This window comes from Panulirus ornatus, chromosome 3 (genome assembly GCF_036320965.1).
Source record: "Panulirus ornatus isolate Po-2019 chromosome 3, ASM3632096v1, whole genome shotgun sequence".
NCBI lineage: Eukaryota > Metazoa > Arthropoda > Malacostraca > Decapoda > Palinuridae > Panulirus > Panulirus ornatus.
In genome coordinates this window covers 45287265-45308225 of record NC_092226.1, presented here as the reverse complement: position 1 = coordinate 45308225, position 20961 = coordinate 45287265, and the positions used below count along the sequence as shown (strand labels likewise).

The window sequence follows — 20961 nt, the reverse complement described above, 5'->3', positions numbered from 1 at the left end:
ATCCTGGATATTCAAACTCTCTGGAAGCTATGGAAGGGGTGGGACTGCTGCTGGAAGTGAAATTGTGGTAATGTATGAAAGAATGTAAGAAAAAGAGCCCCAAACTGATATAAGTAAAAATCAAAAGTGGAACATGACAAGCACAGACTGGGGAAATGGAGTTCAGTAACAAGAATACCACACTTTTCCTAAATTTTGCCTAATGCTCCCCTAATTCAACAAAATTTCATATCTTTCTTTGATTATCGTAACTCCTGCCATGAGACTGTGGCATCCTCTCACCTGCTAGCCAAGATCCTCTACCATGAGGATGTCAACATTCACCATCAGGAATGGTTGAATTCCTCCTATATGGATGGTAGAGGAACTGAAGCCCTCACTTTCTCCATTCTAAATTATTCAAGAGCAAATTATCTCTCACCCTACCCATATTCCTGACTGCTGTGACCACTCTCCTAATATTCTAGATCTGGTACTATAGCTGTCTCGCCAGTAGACAAAGCAACTATTTTTGGTTCACATTTCTCTCTAACTCCACCTTGGATGAGTCTAACATTCCTTCACCCCCCTGATCCTCTTACTAATCCTATGCCCCTCCCTGTAATCTCTTTTTGGAATGTCGGAAAAGCATTTCTCTCTCTACATACATACAATACATACAAAGCTTGTGGTCCTCATGGCATCCATCCCAGTGTACTGAAAGAGTGTGCCTTGGAACTTGCACCTATGCTTGCTCATCTGTTCTGTTTCTGTTTAAAAATCAAAATTTTCCCTTCTCCTTGGAAGCATACAATGATATATCCCATCACTAAAAAGGGAACCATTCTGACCCCTTGAACTATCATCCTAAAGCTTTGACATTTAACATTAACAAAGTCTTTGAATCCCTCCTCATCTCCCATATCCTTAAACACCTTGAAACTCACAGTCTCCTCCCTGATCACCTGCTCGATTTCCATAAAGTGAGATCTATTGGTCATATTCTTTCCTATCTTACTAATGTTTGGTCATCATCCCTGAAAGATTTTTGGAAGCCATGTGTAATTGCTCTTAACATGTCCAAAGCTTTTGATAGGGTGTGGTATCAGGGTTTCATCATAAGCTCCCCTCTTTTGGCCTCTCTTCCTCACTTTGCTCCTTCATATCTAGCTTCCTCGCCAGTCAACCTATCTGTGGCTGTTGATGGATCAGCCTTCCCCCTTCCTCCATCAACAGTGGTGTCCCTCAAGGTTCTGTACTGTCCTCTTCACTTTTTCTCCTTTTTTTCATGATTTCCTCTCCTCGACAAATAATCAAATGCACTCATACAATGATGACTCACCACTGCATTCATCCACATCCTTCAATTTTGCTCCCTCTTCTCTCACTCAATTTGCATCTCATCTTGACAATGCTTCTTCAATAAACTCAGACAGGATATCTTAGTGGGGTAGACGAAATCGAGTTAAGTTTACTGCCTCCAAGATCTAGCTTCTATTTATCTCTCTATTGAAAACTCCTTACAACTCATCTCTCCTTTGATGGTTCTGTAATTCAACCTACTGACTCATTGAACATCCTTGGTATCACTATAACATCCACTCTTTCTTGGAAACTCAACATTACAGGAAGAGCTAAATTTGTCTCTAAGAAACTGGGCGTCCTGTTTAAATGTCGAAACTTCTCTTCTTCTGAACAGTTAGTTCTCCATTCATGCGACTCTCACGTGGGGATAGTTCTATCTCTGCATCCTTACTTGAAAGAGTTGGGTCAAAGGCAGTCCAACTTATATCATGTCCCAGGACAACTTCCAAACTTGACCTTTTTGCCCTACGCTACAGTGTTGGTTCACTTCCCTCTTCTACTGGTATTACTTTGGTTCTTACTCTTGAGAGCTGGCTGCTTGTTTGCCCCCACCACTAGCCAGACCACGCAATACTTGGTAAGTTGCTGTGTCACATGATTACTGTGTGGCCATCAGCAACTCTTAGAGTGGACCATTTTGATAACTATTTCTTTCCCTACACATCAAAGCTTTAAAACTCTTTACCTTCCCATGTCTTTCCATTAACTATGACCTGGCTCATTGTAAGACAGGTTTTTCACTTCCTCTAAAATTCATATACATTTTCCCTTGTCTTTTCTTTTTCCTTTCCATGATTCTCTCTGTACTTCAATCAAGCCCCACTCATGATGTGAACTTTTGTTCATGGCTGGAGCCTACATCAAAAGAAATAAAATTAAAGTATCTTCAAACATTCTTTCAACCCCAGACAGACAAGAATCTCCATCTCACATCTTCTAGTCACCTTTACTGGGCGATCTCTCCCACTGAACAAAACACCAAACTTTCTATGCATCGCATACATAATTCATTCCCCACACCAGCAAAATACGCACAAAAGCAACACATAAACCATGCCTTCAGAACACTAACTGGCATCTGAATTGTAAAAAAAAAGAGAATACCTCAAAATCTTATGCACTTTAAAATATGCCCCAAGCGCTTGGTCTTCCACCCTCACAAAAGCAAATATGACAAAGCTGAAAACCACACAGAATACTGCACTAACAAAAATCACTGGCCAACTAGCAATGACAACAAACAAAGCATTCACGATAAAACAAAGATCCTCCCAATAAAGGCCCAACTCTACATGCTTAGCACCCAAATCTATGCAACTGTACAAGAACCCTCCCATCCAAAGCACTCTAAAATTAACCATCAATCCCCAAGTATAAATAGAGTTTGGTTCTGCCTCATACTTCAGTAACCTCTACTCATAAATACACCCACCCTCAGCAAATAAAACTATAACAAAACACATATACACTGAAATAACCCAATAAGCACTATGTAACTCACTTATCAACTCTGTCTTAAACTCCAAACCATCACCCATATACCCATCAGAAACCACACTCCCCAGACAGACACAAGTCACATTATCCTACGTAAGCTCTGATCATTTACCATTACTACAAGACTACAATCACCATTTCAACAAAGAGAGGGTAATCAGAGGACACGAATGAGGGTAGGGACCTGGAATCCCTCCCTCCACTGTACTTATAATTTCTGAAAGTTGAAACAGATAAAGGAACCATGCAAGGGATGCTCATCCTCCTCAAAAGCTCAGGCAGAGGTGTCTCAATGTGTGTGGATGTAACTATGATGAGAAGAAGGGAGAGATAAGTAAGTATATCTGAGGAGAAAAATCCTGGATATTCTAACTCTCAGGAAGCTATGGATGGGGTGGGCCTACTGCTGAAAGAAGAATTGTGGTAATGTACGAAAGAATGTAAGAAAGTGAGCCCCAAACTGATATAAGTAAAAATTAAAAGTGGAACATGACAAGTACAAACTGGGGAAATGGAGTTCAGTAGCCAGGAATAATAATTTTTTTGGTGAAAGGTTCTGTAAAATTTACAATGAAGGGGAATAGAGATAATAGGTACCTCAAAGTCTCAAATACAGAGGGAATGGAATGAAAGTGGAAGGAATGATTTATCAAAATATCACGATGTAAGGGAACTCTGAGATGTGCGGTGGTAAAGATATATACAACACTGAAGCCAGCCACCATCTGCAAGGTATAAAAGATCAAAGAACAAGTATAGTAGGATAAGAAAGTAGGAACAAAAAAAATATGAAAAGAATATTATCGACAAGGCAGGTAAAAATCCAAAGCTATTCCATATATTCATCAAGGGTCTGTTGTGAGTTGTGGGAAAAATTATAGAAGATAATGTAAGGATACATGAAGAACTGAATACCATGTTCAAAGCTGTTTTCACAATGGAAGACCCTATAGCCCCAACAAATGCCAACAAATGGAATGAGATTTTGATTATCAATGAGATATCAAGAAAAAATATGAATACAGAAAGGTCTTGGAAGAAGTGGTGTAGTAGATATCTGGGAATGGACTTGTAACAAATGGAACATGGAAGTGGAAATGATGGGGGAAGGAGCGAAGGTTCTGGGAGCGATAAAGAAAGGATGGTAATAGAGAATGTTATATCGGATGGCAAAAATGGGTATGTTTGAAGGAATAATATGTCCAACAATATTATATGGCTGCAAGGCATGGATTATCAATAGGGCTGTATGGGGGAGGATGGACGTATTGAAAATGAAATGTCTGAGGACAATATGTGATGTGAGGTGGTTAGATTGAGTCAGTAATGAAAGGGTAAGAGAGATGCATGATAATAAAAAAAATGGTTAAGAATGCAGTAGGGGTGTGTTGAAATTGTTTGTTCATATGGAGAGAATGAGAGGAAAAGTTGACAAAGAGGATATATGTGTCAGAAGTGAAGGGAACAAGGAGAATTGGGAGACCAAACTGGAGATGGAAGGATGGAGTGAAAAAGATTTTGAGTGATTGGGGCCTGAACATGCAGGAGGGTGAAAGACATGCATACAAAAGAGTAAACTGGAATGATGCGCTAAAGTAAGGTCGATGTGCTGTCAATGGACAAAACAAGAGCACAGGAAATGTCCAAGGTAAACCATGGAAATGTCTGTGGGGTCTGATGTGGATAGGGAGCTGTGGTTTCAGTGCATTAGACATGACAGAAAGAGACTAAGTGTGAAAGAATGTGCCCTTTTTCATCTGTTTTCCTGGCACTACCTCACTGACATGGGAAATAGCAATCAAGTACAATATAAAAAATATTCATCTATTATCTATCATACTTAATCGGTGTCTCCCATGTCAGCAAGGTAGTGCAAGGAAACAGACAAAAGAATGGCAAAACCCACCCACATGTATATACATAAACGCCTACACACACACACACATATACATACCTATACATTTCAACGTACACATACATACACAGACATATACATATATACACATGTCCATAGTCATACTTGTTGTCTTCATCCATTCCTGTCACCACCCCACCACACATGAAATACAACCCCCCAAATCTCCTGCTTTAGCGAGGCAGCATTAAGAAGAAATGAGCAACATCCTCATTTACTCCCATTCACTCTCTAACTGTAATGTATAATTTACTTAAACCAGGGACTACTATCCACAGCCCAGTCACACAGACTATTCCATGGTTTAAGATGACAACTTCATATGCCCTGCTTCAGCCTCCCAAAGCCAGAATGTCAACCCCAATATATAACAAAGGCCTAATTCATTCTATCATTTGCATACCTCTCCCTTACCTGAATTTTCAGTCCCCAGAAAATCAAAGCCCCCTCCACTTCACCCTTCCATATTCTTCTTGGTCTCCCTCACCCATTTCATCCTTCCACTTCTGACTCACAGATTCTCTTAGTGTTTCTTAACCAATCCTTTCCATATGTCTGAACTACTTCAACAAAGCTTGGTCAGCTCTAAATCAATCTGTACTTACTATTACACCTTTATCTTACAATAAGACTCCTTATGCAATCAAAATGCCTCACACTACACATCACCTACATGCACTCCACTTCCAAAATACTAACCATCTTCCCTTTGTTGTATTCAAGGTTCAAGATTCATATTGACACAGGACTGTCACTACTACACCTTCAAACATACCCATCTTTGTCCTGTCAGGTGCTGACCTCTCCTCCAGATGCTCAGGTAATGCACCCAGGGCCTTAGCCTCCTATCACAGCATATGACTCCCTTCAGCTACCATCATTTAATCTGCTACTATGTCCATTCTCAGGTACCTAAAGCACTGCACTTTCTCTAGGTCCTTGCCATTCATACTTAAAGTACACTTAAACCATCCTATCTCATCACTCTGTTGCACCTCATTACCCTATTTTTGTTTGCATTTACACTAAACTTTCTCACTTTCTCCTTTTACATACTCTAGCAGACTCTGTCACCAGCTTCTGCAGTTTCTCTGTAAAGTTTGCCACCAGATCCCTATCCTCTGCAAACAGCGAATGATTCCCCTCCAAAGCCATTCCACATCCCCACCATACCTTAGAACTACCTTTCACTCTACAACTCTTGTATTTACCTCCCTCACCATCCCATCCATAAACACATTATACAACTTTGGTGACATCATAATGATGCCGAGTTATCTGTACAAGGAACCACTACCTACCAGAGAACATGCCTTTCCCTCCTATACTTAAGGAAGCTATCATCTTATGAATAATAGTTTCCTATATATCCTACACTTCATTTTGTAAAGCACAGATTCCAGTATGTTCTAGTTGTTTCAATTATCAGTTTTGTGATATCAAATGCCATGAAATCTTGATGTCTCTTACTCAATAATCATCAACTGTCAACCAAATTCAACTACCCATCATTGATCAAATCTCATCATAGCAGAAAAGCAAAGCGTGTACTGTAGCTGCGGAATAAGTGGTGATGGCCAGTTACACAAAAAAGGATGTGACAACTATTCTTCACAAGATCTGTTTCTTCACTAATCCTCAAACCAGAAAAGTTAAAGTTAAATGACACACCATAAATAATCAATATCAAAATTCAATCAACAAAATCTTAGCAAACAATCAAATGTATTCATATGTTGCTTACCATACAATACAATACTGTAAAGAAGAGTTTAACAATTACATCGGAAAAATACTTACCACTAGAGAAGGTACTAATTTTGTGTTTGAATTCAACAGCTTCCTGTATTAGTTTATTTTTAGCCTTGAATGTCATGACCCACTCATCTCTCATAGAGAAGTCCTCGTCATCCCAAAAGCATTGATTTACTCCTCTTTGTGCTTTGGGACATTTTCTGTAAGATAGAACAGCACCACCATTGGTTAGTTGAAAGAAATATTAGTAGCACAAATTAATATTTACAGTGGAAGTTCTGAAGCAGAATCCTGAAAGTGCACTTTTATGGCCAACATCAATACTGCTAAAAGAAAATTTTGATCTTTACAAAAAATTCTCTACCATAATACTAAGCAATGCTTTTAAGATTCTCAACCTCAGAAGTGTACTTGATTGAGTGAGAATGAATAATGGTGAGAGGACAAGAGCAAAGGAGGGAGTAGCACTATTCCTGAAGCAGGGATTGTGGGAGTATGTGATAGAGTGTAAGAAAGTAAACTCTAGACTGATATGGGTAAAACTGAAAGTGGATGGAGAGAGATGGGTGACTATTGGTGCCTATGCACCTGGTCATGAGAAGAGAGATCATGACACAAGTGTTTTGGGAGCAGCTGAGTGAGTGTGTTAGCAGCTTCAATGCATGAAACCGGGTTATAGTGATGAGTGATTTGAAATTAAAGGTGAGTAATGTGGCAGTTGAGGGTAGATGGGGTGTTCAGTGTTGTAAGTTGAAATGGTGAACAGCTTCTAGATTTGTGTGCTGAAAAAGGACAGGTGATTGGGAATACCTGGTTTAAAAGAGGGATACACATAAGTATACATATGTATGTAAAGGAGATGGCCAGAGAGCGTTACTGGATCACGTGTTAATTGATAGTCGTGTGAAAGAGAGACTTTTGGATGTTAATGTGCTGAGAGGAGCAACTGGAGGGATGTCTTATCATTATCTTGTGGAGGCAAAGGTGAAGATTTGTAGAGGTTTTCAGAAAAGAAGAAATGCAAATCACTGGGAGATGTAAAAACGAAAGTGGCAAGAGGCCAAGAGAAAGGTGCAAGAGGTGAAAAAAAAAGGGCAAATGAGATCTGGGGTTAGAGAGTATCATCAAATTTTAGGGAGAATAAAAAGACATTTTGGAGGAGGTAAATAAAATGTGTAAGACAAAAGAACAAATGGGAACATTGGTGAAGGGGGCAAATAGGGAGGTAATAACAAGTAGTAGTGAAGTAAGGAGATGGAGTGAGTATTTTGAAGGTTTGTTGAATGTCTTTGATGATAGAGTAGCAGATATATGGTGTTTTGGCTGAGGTGGTGTGCAAAGTGAGAGGGTCTGGGAGAATGGTTTGGTAAACTGAGAATAGGTAGTGAAAGCTTTGTGGAAGATGAAAGTCGGCAAGGCGGTGGATTTGGATGGCACTGCACTGCAATTTACTGAAAAAGGGGGTGACTGTACTGTTGATTGGTTGGTAAAGATATTCAATATATGTACGGTTCATGGTGAAGTGCCGGAGGATTGGTGGAATGCATGCACAGTGCCACTGTACAAAGGTAAAGGGGATAAAGGTGAATGTTCAAATTAGAGTAATATAAGTTTGTTGAGTATTCCTGGGAAATTATATCGGAGGGTATTGAATGAGAGGGTAAAGGCATATACAGAGCATCAGACTGGGGAAGAGCAGTATGGTTTCAGAAGTGGTAGAGGATGTGTGGACCAGGTGTTTGCTTTGAAGAATGGATGTGAGAAATACTTGCAAAACAGATGGATTTGTATGTAGCATTTATGGATCTGGAAAAGGCATGTGATAGGGTGGATAGAGATGCTTTGTGGAAGGTTTTAAAAGTATATGGTGTGGGAGGTAAGTTGCAAGAAGCAGTGAAAAGTTTTTATCAAGGATGTAAGGCATGTGTATGAGTAGAAAGATAGAAAAGTGATTGATTCCCAGTGAATGTCTGTTTCTGGCAGGGGTGCGTGATGCCTCCATGGTTGTTTAATTTGTTTATTGATAGGGTGGTTAGGGAGGTGAATGCAAGATTTTGCAGGGAGGGGCAAGTATGCGGTCTGTTGTGGATGATGGCTTGGGAGGTGAGTCAGTTGTTGTTTGCTGATGATACAGTGCTGGTGGCTGATTAGGGAGAGAAACTGCAGAAGTTTGTGACAGAGTTTGGTAAAGTGTGTGAAAGAAGAAAGCTGAGAGTAAATGTGAATAAGAGCAAGGTTATTAGGTTCAGTAGGGTTGTGGGACAAATTAATTTGGAGGTAAGTTTGAATGGAGAAAAACTGAAGGAAGTGAAGTGTTTTAGATATCTGGGAGTGGACTTAGCAGCAGATGGAACCATAGAAGTGGAAGCGAGTCACAGGTTGGGGGAGGGAGTGAAGGTTCTAGGAGCGTTGAAGAATGTGTGGAAGGCGAGAATGTTATCTCAGAGAGCAAAAATGGGTATGTTTGAAGGAATAGTGGTTCCAACAATGCTATATGGTTGTGAGGCATGGGCTAGAGACAGGGTTGTGTGGAGCAGGGTGGACGTGTTGGAAATGAAATGTGTGAGGGCAATATGTGGTGTGAGGTGGTTTAATCAAACCACCTCACACCACATAATGGTAAGAGAGATATGTGAAAATAAAAAGTGTATGGTTGAGAGAGCAGAAGAGGGTGTGTTGAAATGTTTGGACAAATGGAGAAAATGAATGATGAAAAATTGACAAAGAGGATATATGTGCCAAAGGTGGAGGGAAGAAGGGCAAGCAGGAGACCAAAATGGAGGTGGAAGGATGGAGTGAAAAAGATTTTTGAGCGAACCAGGCCTGAACATACAGGAGGATGAAAGGCGTGCAAGGAATAGAGTGAACTGGGACGATGTGGTATACCGGGGTCAACGTGCTGTCAATGTATTGAACCAGGGCATGCTACTGAACCAGATGGATGCTATTTCATGTGTGGTTGGGTGGCAACAGGAATGGATGAAGGCAGCAAGTATGAATATGGACATGTTTATATATGTATGTCTCTGTTTATGTATATGATGAAATGTATAGGTGTGTGTGTGTGTATGTATATATATATATATATATATATATATTTTCATACTATTCGCCGTTTCCCGCGATAGCGAGGTAGTGTTAAGAACAGAGGATTGGGCCTTTTTTGGAATATCCTCACCTGGCCCCCTCTGTTCCTTCTTTTGGAAAAAAAAAAAAAAAGAGAGGGGAGGATTTCCAGCCCCCCGCTCCCTCCCCTTTTAGTCGCCTTCTACGACATGCAGGGAATATGTGGGAAGTATTCTTAATCCCCTATCCCTAGGGATAATATATATATATATATATATATATATATATATATATATATATATATATATATATATATATATATATATATATATATATATATGTGCCTGTGTGGGCATTTATGTATATACATGTGTATATGGGTGGGTATGGCCCATTCTTTTGTCTGGGTCCTTGCGCTACCTCGCTAACATGGGAGATGGCGATTAAGTATAAAAATAAAATGCATGTTTACCAAATGGTGTCCTAGCTTGGTCTCTTCGTTGTATATCAACTGACTGTTATATTTCTCACTTGTGTCTCCCCTGATGATGTGATTATTACACGAAAGTGCACATGGGAACTTATCATGTTTTCCTCGTGGACTCAAAGGAATATATATATATATATATATTTTTTTCTTTTTTTTTTTTTTTGCTTTGTCGCTGTCATTTAAGAATGATCAAACTCAGAAAGAAAGTGGTTACAAAGTCACTTTCAGCAAGGCTTCATCACAGTCAAAAGTCAGAAAGAAGTAGCCATACCAAGGACCTTCTTGCGTCGAGTCCATTATTTCCTCACTCCAGTAAGAAAAGCAGCCTTAAAGCTAAAGGAGTCCTATGATAGCTTAATTACAATATATATAATAAAAAACAACAACAAAACAATAACAATAATGAAGTATACTGGAGTCAACATACTGTAAATGGACTGAATCAGGGCATGTTAAAAGTCTAGGGTAAATCATGGGAAAGTCTGTGGTTTCAGTACATTAAACATGACAGCTAGAGAATGAGTGTGAGCAGATGAGGCTTTTCTTCATCTGCTTGCTGGTGCTACTTTGCTGATGCAGGGGGTTGCAATGCTGTAGGGTAGGGTTGGGAGAGAATGGATGAAGGTAGGCAAGTAAGAATATGTACATGTGTATATATTATTTATTCATTCATCTATTTATCATACTTTGTCACTATCTCCCGTGTTAGCGAGGTAGTGCAAGTTAACAGACAAAACAATGGCCCCTAACCACTCACATACACATGTATAAACGCCAACACACGCACATATACATACCTATACATTTCAACATATACATGCTATACATACACAGATATATACATATATACACAAGTACATACTCATACTTACTGACTTTATCCATTCCCATCGACACCCTGCCACACATGAAATGGCATCCCTGTCCCCCACACGCATGAGATGTAGCACTAGGAAAACACAACAAAGGCCACATTCATTCACACTCAGTCTCTAGCTGTCATGTGTAATGCACCGAAACCACACCTCCCTTTCCACATCCAGGCCCTGCAAAACTTTCCATGGTTTAACCCAGACGATTCACATACCCTCGTTCAATTCACGGACAGCATGTCCACCCTAGTACACCATACTGTTCTAATTCACTCTATCCCTTGCACACCGTTCACTCTCCTGTATGTTCAGGCCCCGATCATTCAAAAGCTTTTTCACTCAATCTTTCCACCTCCAATTTGGTCTCCCAGTCTCCCATTTCTCTTTGTTCCCTCCATCTCTAACACACATATCCTCTTTCTCAATCTTTCCTCACTCATTCTCTCCATGTGACCAAACCATTTCAATACATCCTCTTCTGCTCTCTCAACCACACTCTTTTTATTACAACACATTTGTCTTACCCTTTCATTTTTTACTCAATCAATCACCTCACACCACATATTGTCCTCAAACATTTCATTCCCAACACATCCACCCTCCTCTGCACAACCCTATCAATAGCATGCCTCACAACCATGTAACATTGTTGGAACCACTATTCCTTGAAAAATACCCATATTGGCTGGATTTCAATGTTATATGAAATAAGGAAAGTTGGCGGGTTTGGATGGTAATGCTCTGGAATTTATTAAAAAAGGGGGTGACTGTGTTGTTGACTGATTGGTGAGGATATTCAATGTATGTATATGTGAAGTGCCTGAGGATTGACGGAATGCAGGCATAGTGCCACTGTACAAAGGCAAAGGGGATAAAGGTAAGTGTTCAAATTACAGATGTATAAGTTTGTTGAGTATTCCTGGGAAATTATATCGGAGGGTACTGATTGAGGGAGTCAAGGAATGTAGAGAGCATCAGATTAGGGAAGAGCAGTGTGGCTTCAGAAGTGGTAGAGGATGTGTGGATCAGGTGTTTGCTTTGAAGAATGTATGTGAGAAATACTTAGAAAAACAGATGGATTTGTATGTAGCATTTATGGATCTGGAGAAGGCATGTGATAGAGATGATAGAGAGATGCTTTGTGGAAGATATCAAGAGTATATGGTATGGGAGGCAAGTTGCTAGAAGCAGTGAAAAGTTTTTATCAAGGATGTAACGCATGTGCACGAGTACGAAGAAAGTGATTGGTTCTCAGTGAATGTTGGTTTGCAACAGAGGTGTGCGATGTCTCCATGATTATCAAATTTGTTTATGGATGTGGCTGTTAGGGAAGTGAACGCAAGAGTTTTGGAGAAAGGGGGAAATATGCAGTCTGTTGTGGATGAGAGGGCTTGAGAAGTGATACAGTTGTTCTTTGATGATACAGTGCAGGTAGCTGATTCGGGTGAGAAACTGTAGAAACTGGTGATTGAATTTATTAAAGTGTGTGAAAGAAGAAAGCTGAGACTAAATGTGAATAAGAGCAAGGTTATTAGGTTCAGTTGGGTTGAGGGATAAGTTAACTGGGAGGTAAGTTTGAATGGAGAAAAACTAGAGGAAGAAGTGTTTTAGATGTCTGGGAGTGGATTTACCAGTGGATAGAACCATGGAAGCGGTAGTGAGTCACAGGGTGGAGGAGGGGGCAAAGGTTCTGAAAGCATTGAAGAATGTGTTGATGGCGAGAACGTTATCTCGGAGAGCAAAAATGGAGATGTTTAAAGGAATATTGGTTCCAACAATGTTATATGGTTGTGAGGCATGGGCTATAGAAATGGCTGTGCGGAGGAGGGTGGACGTGTTGGAAATGAGATGTTTGAGGACAATATGTGGTGTGAGGTGGTTTGATCGAGTAAGTAATGAAAGAGTAAGAGAGATGTGTGGTAAAAATTGAGTGTGGTTGAGAGAGCAGAAGAGAGTGCATTGAAATGGTTTGGTCACATGGAGAGAATGAGTGAGGAAAGATTGAGAAAGAGGATATATATGTCAGAGGTGGAGGGAATGAGAAGTGGGAGACCAAACTGGAGGTGGAGGGATGGAGTGAAAAAAATTTTGAGCGAACGGGGCCAGAACATACAGGAGGGTGAAAGGCGAGCAAGGAATAGAATGAATTGGAATGATGTGGTATACCTGGGTCAACGTGCTGTGAATGGATTGAACAAAAACATGTGAAGCGTCTGGGGTAAACCACGGAAAGTTTTGTGGGACCTAGATCTGCAAAGGGAGATGTGGTTTTGGTGCATTACACATGACAGCTAGAGACTATGTGGACAAATGTGGCCTTTGCTGTCTTTTCCTAGTGCTACCTCACATGTGCACAGGGGGGAGGGGGATGCCATTTCGTGAGTGGTGGGATGGCGACAGGAATGGATGAAGGCAGCAAGTGTGAATATGTACATGTGTATATAAGTATATGTCTGTGTAGGTATATGTATGTATATGTTGCAATGTATTGATATGTATATGTGCGTGTGTGGGTGTGTATGTATATATATGTGTGTGTGTGGGTGGGTTGGGCCATTCTTTCGTCCGTTTCCTTGCAGTACCTCGCCAACACGGGAGACAGCGACAAAGTATAATAAAAATAATAATATTAAAAATAAAAATATATATACATATCATATTATACATATATATATATATATATATATATATTTTTTTTTTTTTTTGCTTTGTCGCTGTCTCCCGCATTAGCGAGGTAGCGCAAGGAAACAGACGAAAGAAATGGCCCAACCCACCCCCATACACATGTATATACATACGTCTACACACGCAAATATACATACCTACACAGCTTTCCATGGTTTACCCCAGACGCTTCACATGCCTTGCTTCAATCCACTGACAGCACGTCAACCCCTGTATACCACATGACTCCAATACACTCTATTTCTTGCCCTCCTTTCACCCTCCTGCATGTTCAGGCCCCGATCACACAAAATCTTTTTCACTCCATCTTTCCACCTCCAATTTGGTCTCCCTCTTCTCCTCGTTCCCTCCACCTCCGACACATATATTCTCTTGGTCAATCTTTCCTCACTCATTCTCTCCATGTGCCCGAACCATTTCAAAACACCCTCTTCTGCTCTCTCAACCACGCTCTTTTTATTTCCACACATCTCTCTTACCCTTACGTTACTTACTCGATCAAACCACCTCACACCACATATTGTCCTCAAACATCTCATTTCCAGCACATCCATCCTCCTGCGCACAACTCTATCCATAGCCCACGCCTCGTAACCATACAACATTGTTGGAACCACTATTCCTTCAAACATACCCATTTTTGCTTTCCGAGATAATGTTCTCGACTTCCACACATTCTTCAAGGCTCCCAGAATTTTCGCCCCCTCCCCCACCCTATGATCCACTTCCGCTTCCATGGTTCCATCCGCTGCCAGATCCACTCCCAGATATCTAAAACACTTCACTTCCTCCAGTTTTTCTCCATTCAAACTCACCTCCCAATTGACTTGACCCTCAACCCTACTGTACCTAATAACCTTGCTCTTATTCACATTTACTCTTAACTTTCTTCTTTCACACACTTTACCAAACTCAGTCACCAGCTTCTGCAGTTTCTCACATGAATCAGCCACCAGCGCTGTATCATCAGCGAACAACAACTGACTCACTTCCCAAGCTCTCTCATCCCCAACAGACTTCATACTTGCCCCTCTTTCCAAAACTCTTGCATTCACCTCCCTAACAACCCCATCCATAAACAAATTAAACAACCATGGAGACATCACACACCCCTGCCGCAAACCTACATTCACTGAGAACCAATCACTTTCCTCTCTTCCTACACGTACACATGCCTTACATCCTCGATAAAAACTTTTCACTGCTTCTAACAACTTGCCTCCCACACCATATATTCTTAATACCTTCCACAGAGCATCTCTATCAACTCTATCATATGCCTTCTCCAGATCCATAAATGCTACATACAAATCCATTTGCTTTTCTAAGTATTTCTCACATACATTCTTCAAAGCAAACACCTGATCCACACATCCTCTACCACTTCTGAAACCACACTGCTCTTCCCCAATCTGATGCTCTGTACATGCCTTCACCCTCTCAATCAATATCCTCCCATATACTTTACCAGGAATACTCAACAAACTTATACCTCGGTAATTTGAGCACTCACTCTTATCCCCTTTGCCTTTGTACAATGGCACTATGCACACATTCCGCCAATCCTCAGGCACCTCACCATGAGTCATACATACATTAAATAACCTTACCAACCAGTCAACAATACAGTCAACCCCTTTTTTAATAAATTCCACTGCAATACCATCCAAACCTGCTGCCTTGCCGGCTTTCATCTTCCGCAAAGCTTTTACTACCTCTTCTCTGTTTACCAAATCATTTTCCCTAACCCTCTCACTTTGCACACCACCTCGACCAAAACACCCTATATCTGCCACTCTATCATCAATCACATTCAACAAACCTTCAAAATACTCACTCCATCTCCTTCTCACATCACAACTACTTGTTATCACCTCCCCATTTGCGCCCTTCACTGAAGTTCCCATTTGCTCCCTTGTCTTACGCACTTTATTTACCTCCTTCCAGAACATCTTTTTATTCTCCCTAAAATTTAATGATACTCTCTCACCCCAACTCTCATTTGCCCTTTTTTTCACCTCTTGCACCTTTCTCTTGACCTCCTGTCTCTTTCTTTTATACATCTCCAACTCAATTTCATTTTTTCCCTGCAAAAATCGTCCAAATGCCTCTCTCTTCTCTTTCACTAATACTCTTACTTCTTCATCCCACCACTCACTACCCTTTCTAATCAACCCACCTCCCACTCTTCTCATGCCACAAGCATCTTTTGCGCAATCCATCACTGATTCCCTAAATACATCCCATTCCTCCCCCACTCCCCTTACTTCCATTGCTCTCACCTTTTTCCATTCTGTACTCAGTCTCTCCTGGTACTTCCTCACACAAGTCTCCTTCCCAAGCTCACTTACTCTCACCACCCTCTTCACCCCAACATTCACTCTTCTTTTCTGAAAACCCATACAAATCTTCACCTTAGCCTCCACAAGATAATGATCAGACATCCCTCCAGTTGCACCTCTCAGCACATGAACATCCAAAAGTCTCTCTTTCGCGCGCCTGTCAATTAACACGTAATCCAATAACGCTCTCTGGCCATCTCTCCTACTTACATAAGTATACTTATGTATATCTCGCTTTTTAAACCAGGTATTCCCAATCATCAGTCCTTTTTCAGCACATAAATCTACAAGCTCTTCACCATTTCCATTTACAACACTGAACACCCCATGTATACCAATTATTCCCTTAACTGCCAGAAATCCTCCCCTCCTTGTATTTTTCTTAACTTTCTAAAATGGGAAACAGAAGGAGTCACGCGGGGAGTGCTCATCCTCCTCGAAGGCTCAGATTGGGGTGCCTAAATGTGTGTGGATGTAACCAAGATGTGAAAAAAGGAGAGATAGGTAGTATGTTTGAGGAAAGGAACCTGGATGTTTTGGCTCTGAGTGAAACGAAGCTCAAGGGTAAAGGGGAAGAGTGGTTTGGGAATGTCTTGGGAGTAAAGTCAGGGGTTAGTGAGAAGACAAGAGCAAGGGAAGGAGTAGCAATACTCCTGAAACAGGAGTTGTGGGAGTATGTGATAGAATGTAAGAAAGTAAATTCTCGATTAATATAGGTAAAACTGAAAGTTGATGGAGAGAGATGGGTGATTATTGGTGCATATGCACCTGGGCATGAGAAGAAAGATCATGAGAGGCAAGTGTTTTGGGAGCAGCTGAATGAGTGTGTTAGTGGTTTTGATGCACGAGACCGGGTTATAGTGATGGGTGATTTGAATGCAAAGGTGAGTATATATATATATATATATATATATATATATATATATATATATATATATATATATATATATAATCTTTTTTCTTTTTCTTTCATACTATTCGCCATTTCCCACATTAGCGAGGTAGCGCTAAGAACAGAGGACTGGGCCTTTGAGGGAATATCCTCACCTGGCCCCCTTCTCTGTTCCTTCTTTTGGAAAAAAAATATATATATATATTTCCCCACCACACAGGAAATGGCACCCCCCCTCCCCCCATGCATGTGAGGTAGCGATAGGAAAAGACAACAAAGGCCACATTCATTCACACTCAGTCTCTAACTGTCATGTATAATGAACTGAAACCACAGCTCCCTTTCCACATCCAGGCTCCACAAAACTTTCCATGGATTGCCCCAGATGCTTCAAATACCCTGCTTCAATCCACTGTCAGCACGTCGACCCCGGTATACCACATCGTTCCAATTCACTCTACTCCTTGCACATCTTTTACCCTCCTGCATGTTCAGGCCCCGATCGCTCAAAATATTTTTCACTCCATCCTTCCACCTCCAAATTGGTCTCCCACTTCTCCTCATTCCCTCCATCTCTGACACATATATCCTCTTTCTCAATCGTTTCCTCGCTCATTCTCTCCATGTGACCAAACCATTTAAATACACCCTCTTCTGCTCTCTCAACCACAATTTTTTTATTACCACACATCTATCTTACCCTTTCATTACTTACTCGATTAAACCACCTCACACTACATATTGTCCTCAAACATCTCATTTCCAACACATCCACCCTCCCTTGCACAACCCTATTTATTGCCCATGCCTCACATCCATATAAAATTGTAGGAACCACTATTCCTTCAAACATATCCATTTTTGCTCTCATAGATAATGTTCTCACCTTCCACACATTCTTCTACGCTTCCAGAACTTTCATTCTCTCCCCCACCCTGTGACTCACTTCTGCTTCTATGGTTCCATCCACTGCTAAATCCACTCCCAGATATCTAAAACACTTCACATCCTCCAGTTTTTCTCCAAACTTACCTTGCAATTGACTTGTCCCTCAACCTTACCGTATCTAATAACCTTGCTCTTATTCACATTTACTCTCAGCTTTCTTCTTTCATACCCTTTACCAAACTTAGTTACCAGCTTCTGCAGTTTCTCACCCAAATCAGCCACCAGTGCTCTATCATCAACGAACAACAACTGACTCACTTCCCAAGCCCTCTCATCCACAACAGACTGCATACTTACCCCTCTCTCCAAAACTTGCATTCATCTCCCTAACAACCCCATCCATAAACAAATTATACAACCATGTAGACATCATGCACCCCTGCCGCACACCAACATTCACTGAGAACCAATCACTTTCCTCTCTTCCTACTTGTACACATGCCTTACATCCTCGATAAAAACTTTTCACTGCTTGTAGCAATTTCCCTCACACACCATATATTCTTAAGACTTTCCATACAGCATCTCTATCAATTCTATCATTTGTATTCTCCAGATCCATAAATGCTACATACAAATCCATTTGTTTTTTTAAGTATTTCTCACATACATCCTTGAAAGCAATCACCTGACCCACACATCCTCTACCACTTCTGAAACCACACTGCTCTTCCCCAATCTGATGCTCTGTACATGCCTTTACCCTTTCAATCAATACCATCCCATATAATTTCCCAGGAATGCACAACAAACTTATACCTCTGTAATTTGAACACTCACCTCCATCCCCTTTGCCATTGTACAATGGCACTATGCATGCATTCAGCCAATCCTCTGGCCATATATTAAATATCCTTACCAACCAGTCAACAACACAGTCACCCCTTTTTTCAATAAATTCCACTGCAATACCATCCAATCCCGCTGCCTTGCCGGCTTTCATCTTCCACAATCTTTCACTACCTCTTCTCTGTTTACCAAATCATTCTCCCTAACCTTCTCACTATCTACACCACCTCAACCAAATCACCCTATATCTGCCACTATATCATCTAACACATTCAACAAACCTTCAAAATACTCACTCCATCTCCTTCTCACATCACCACTACTTGTTATTACCTCCCCATTAGCCCCCTTCACTAATGTTCCCATTTGTTCTCTTGTCTAACGCACTATATTTACCTCCTTCCAAAACATCTTTTTATTCTCCCTAATATTTAATAAGTCCTATGAGTCCATGGGGAAAATGAAGCATGATAAAGTTCCCAAGTGCACTTTCATGAAATACAGGTGAAAGAAGGTTACCCATTGCCATACCAAATAATTAACCCTCTTTCACCTATACTAAGTAATCTTTATATTGAAATCCTTGAAACTAATGCAATTTAGTTTAGGCATGATATTCTTTGTGTTTGGCCAACAAATGAAATTTTACAAACATTTCTCCCCTAACTTAACAATTTTCAGTAGAAAATGAAAATATTGGTATGTTACCATTTTTAGACTGCATGATCAATAGGCAAGGAAACAAGTTTAAATTTAGCATATACAGAAAAGCTACCAATGTATGCTCATATATCCATTATTACTCATCTCAACATGACAAAGTTAAATCATCATCATTTCAATCTATGTTCCTTAGGACATTATGTATTTACAGTTCAAAGTTTATTGATGATGAGTCTGAGATGATATATTCTATTGGATCTAAGTTAAAGTACCCTAGATCTTTCATTGATGAATCCGTTAAGTTAGTAAAGAAATAATTTTATAGAGTTAAACCCAAACCTCCCTTTGACACTAAGAATCTTTTAGTTCTCCCTTTTAATAATGATTTTACTTCCCATGGTACTTAAATCCTTTAATGTAAATGTTGCCTTCAGCAAAAATAACACTATAAAGAATATCTTATTCAGAAACATACCAGAAAATTCTCCTGGATGCATCTATAAAGTGCCATGTAGAAACTGTGGTAAGTTTTATGTTGGGCAGACTGGTAAGGATCTTTCTGTTAGACTTACGCAACATAAAAATAGTATAAGAACAGGACAAGAATTAAATGAATTGTTTAATCATGTTAAAAACTATGATCATTGCACTGACTGGAGTAATGCCATCTCAGTTATCAACTCTAATTCCAGTACCATGAGATATATCATTGAATTTTCTATTATCAAAAATACAAAGAATTATAACCTTAATATTAGTGAAGGTTTATACAAATTGGATATCTTTATTGTTGATAAAATTTGTAAACAATTCCCCTTCTTGTCCAAATAATAAGTTTATGATATACTTGCTGTCTGTCAAGGACAATCACTTGTTTATCAAATGGCATACTAGCTACATATCTTCATTGTATATTAACTGATTTGTATCACTTTCTTGTGTCTCCCCTGATGATGTGATTATTACATAAAAGTGCACTTGGGAACTTATCGTGTTGCATTTTCCCGGAGGACTCATAGGAATATATATATATATATTTTATCTATTTATTCATTTTGCTTTGTCGCTGTCTCCTGCGTTAGCGAGGTAGCACAAGGAAACAGACGAAAGAATGGCCCAACCCACCCACATACACATGTATATACATACATGTCCACACACGCAAATATACATACCTATAAATCTCAATGTATACATATATATAAACACAGACATATACATATATACACATGTACATAATTCATACTGTCTGCCCTTATTCATTCCCATCGCCACCTCGCCACACATGGAATAACAACCCCCTCCCCCCTCATGTTTGCGAGGTAGCGCTAGGAAATGACAACAAAGGCCCCATTCGCTCACACTCAGTCTCTAGCTGTCATGTAATTATGCACCGAAGCCACAGCTACCTTTCCACATCCAGGCCCCACAGAACTTTCCATGGTTTACCCCAGACGCTTCACATGCCCTGGTTCAATCCATTGACAGCACGTTAACCCCAGTATACCACATCGTTCCAATTCACTCTATTCCTTGCACGCCTTTCACCCTCCTGCATGTTCAGGCCCCGATCACTCAAAATCTTTTTCACTCCATCTTTCCACCTCCAATTTGGTCTCCCACTTCTCCTCGTTCCTTCCATCTCTGACACATATATCCTCTTGGTCAATCTTTCCTCACTCATTCTCTCCATGTGACCAAAC

General features: G+C 40.3%; 1 protein-coding gene across 1 annotated transcript in view; it reads right to left on the bottom strand.

Annotated features, from left to right (window-relative positions):
• Window positions 1-20961, bottom strand: part of LOC139762511 (uncharacterized) — an 854543-nt gene that overhangs the window by 438970 nt on the left and 394612 nt on the right. Inside the window, exon 9 of the mRNA XM_071687495.1 lies at window positions 6557-6711. Within this exon, the coding sequence (XP_071543596.1) occupies window positions 6557-6711 (155 nt within the window). The remainder of the gene's footprint in view (window positions 1-6556; window positions 6712-20961) is intronic.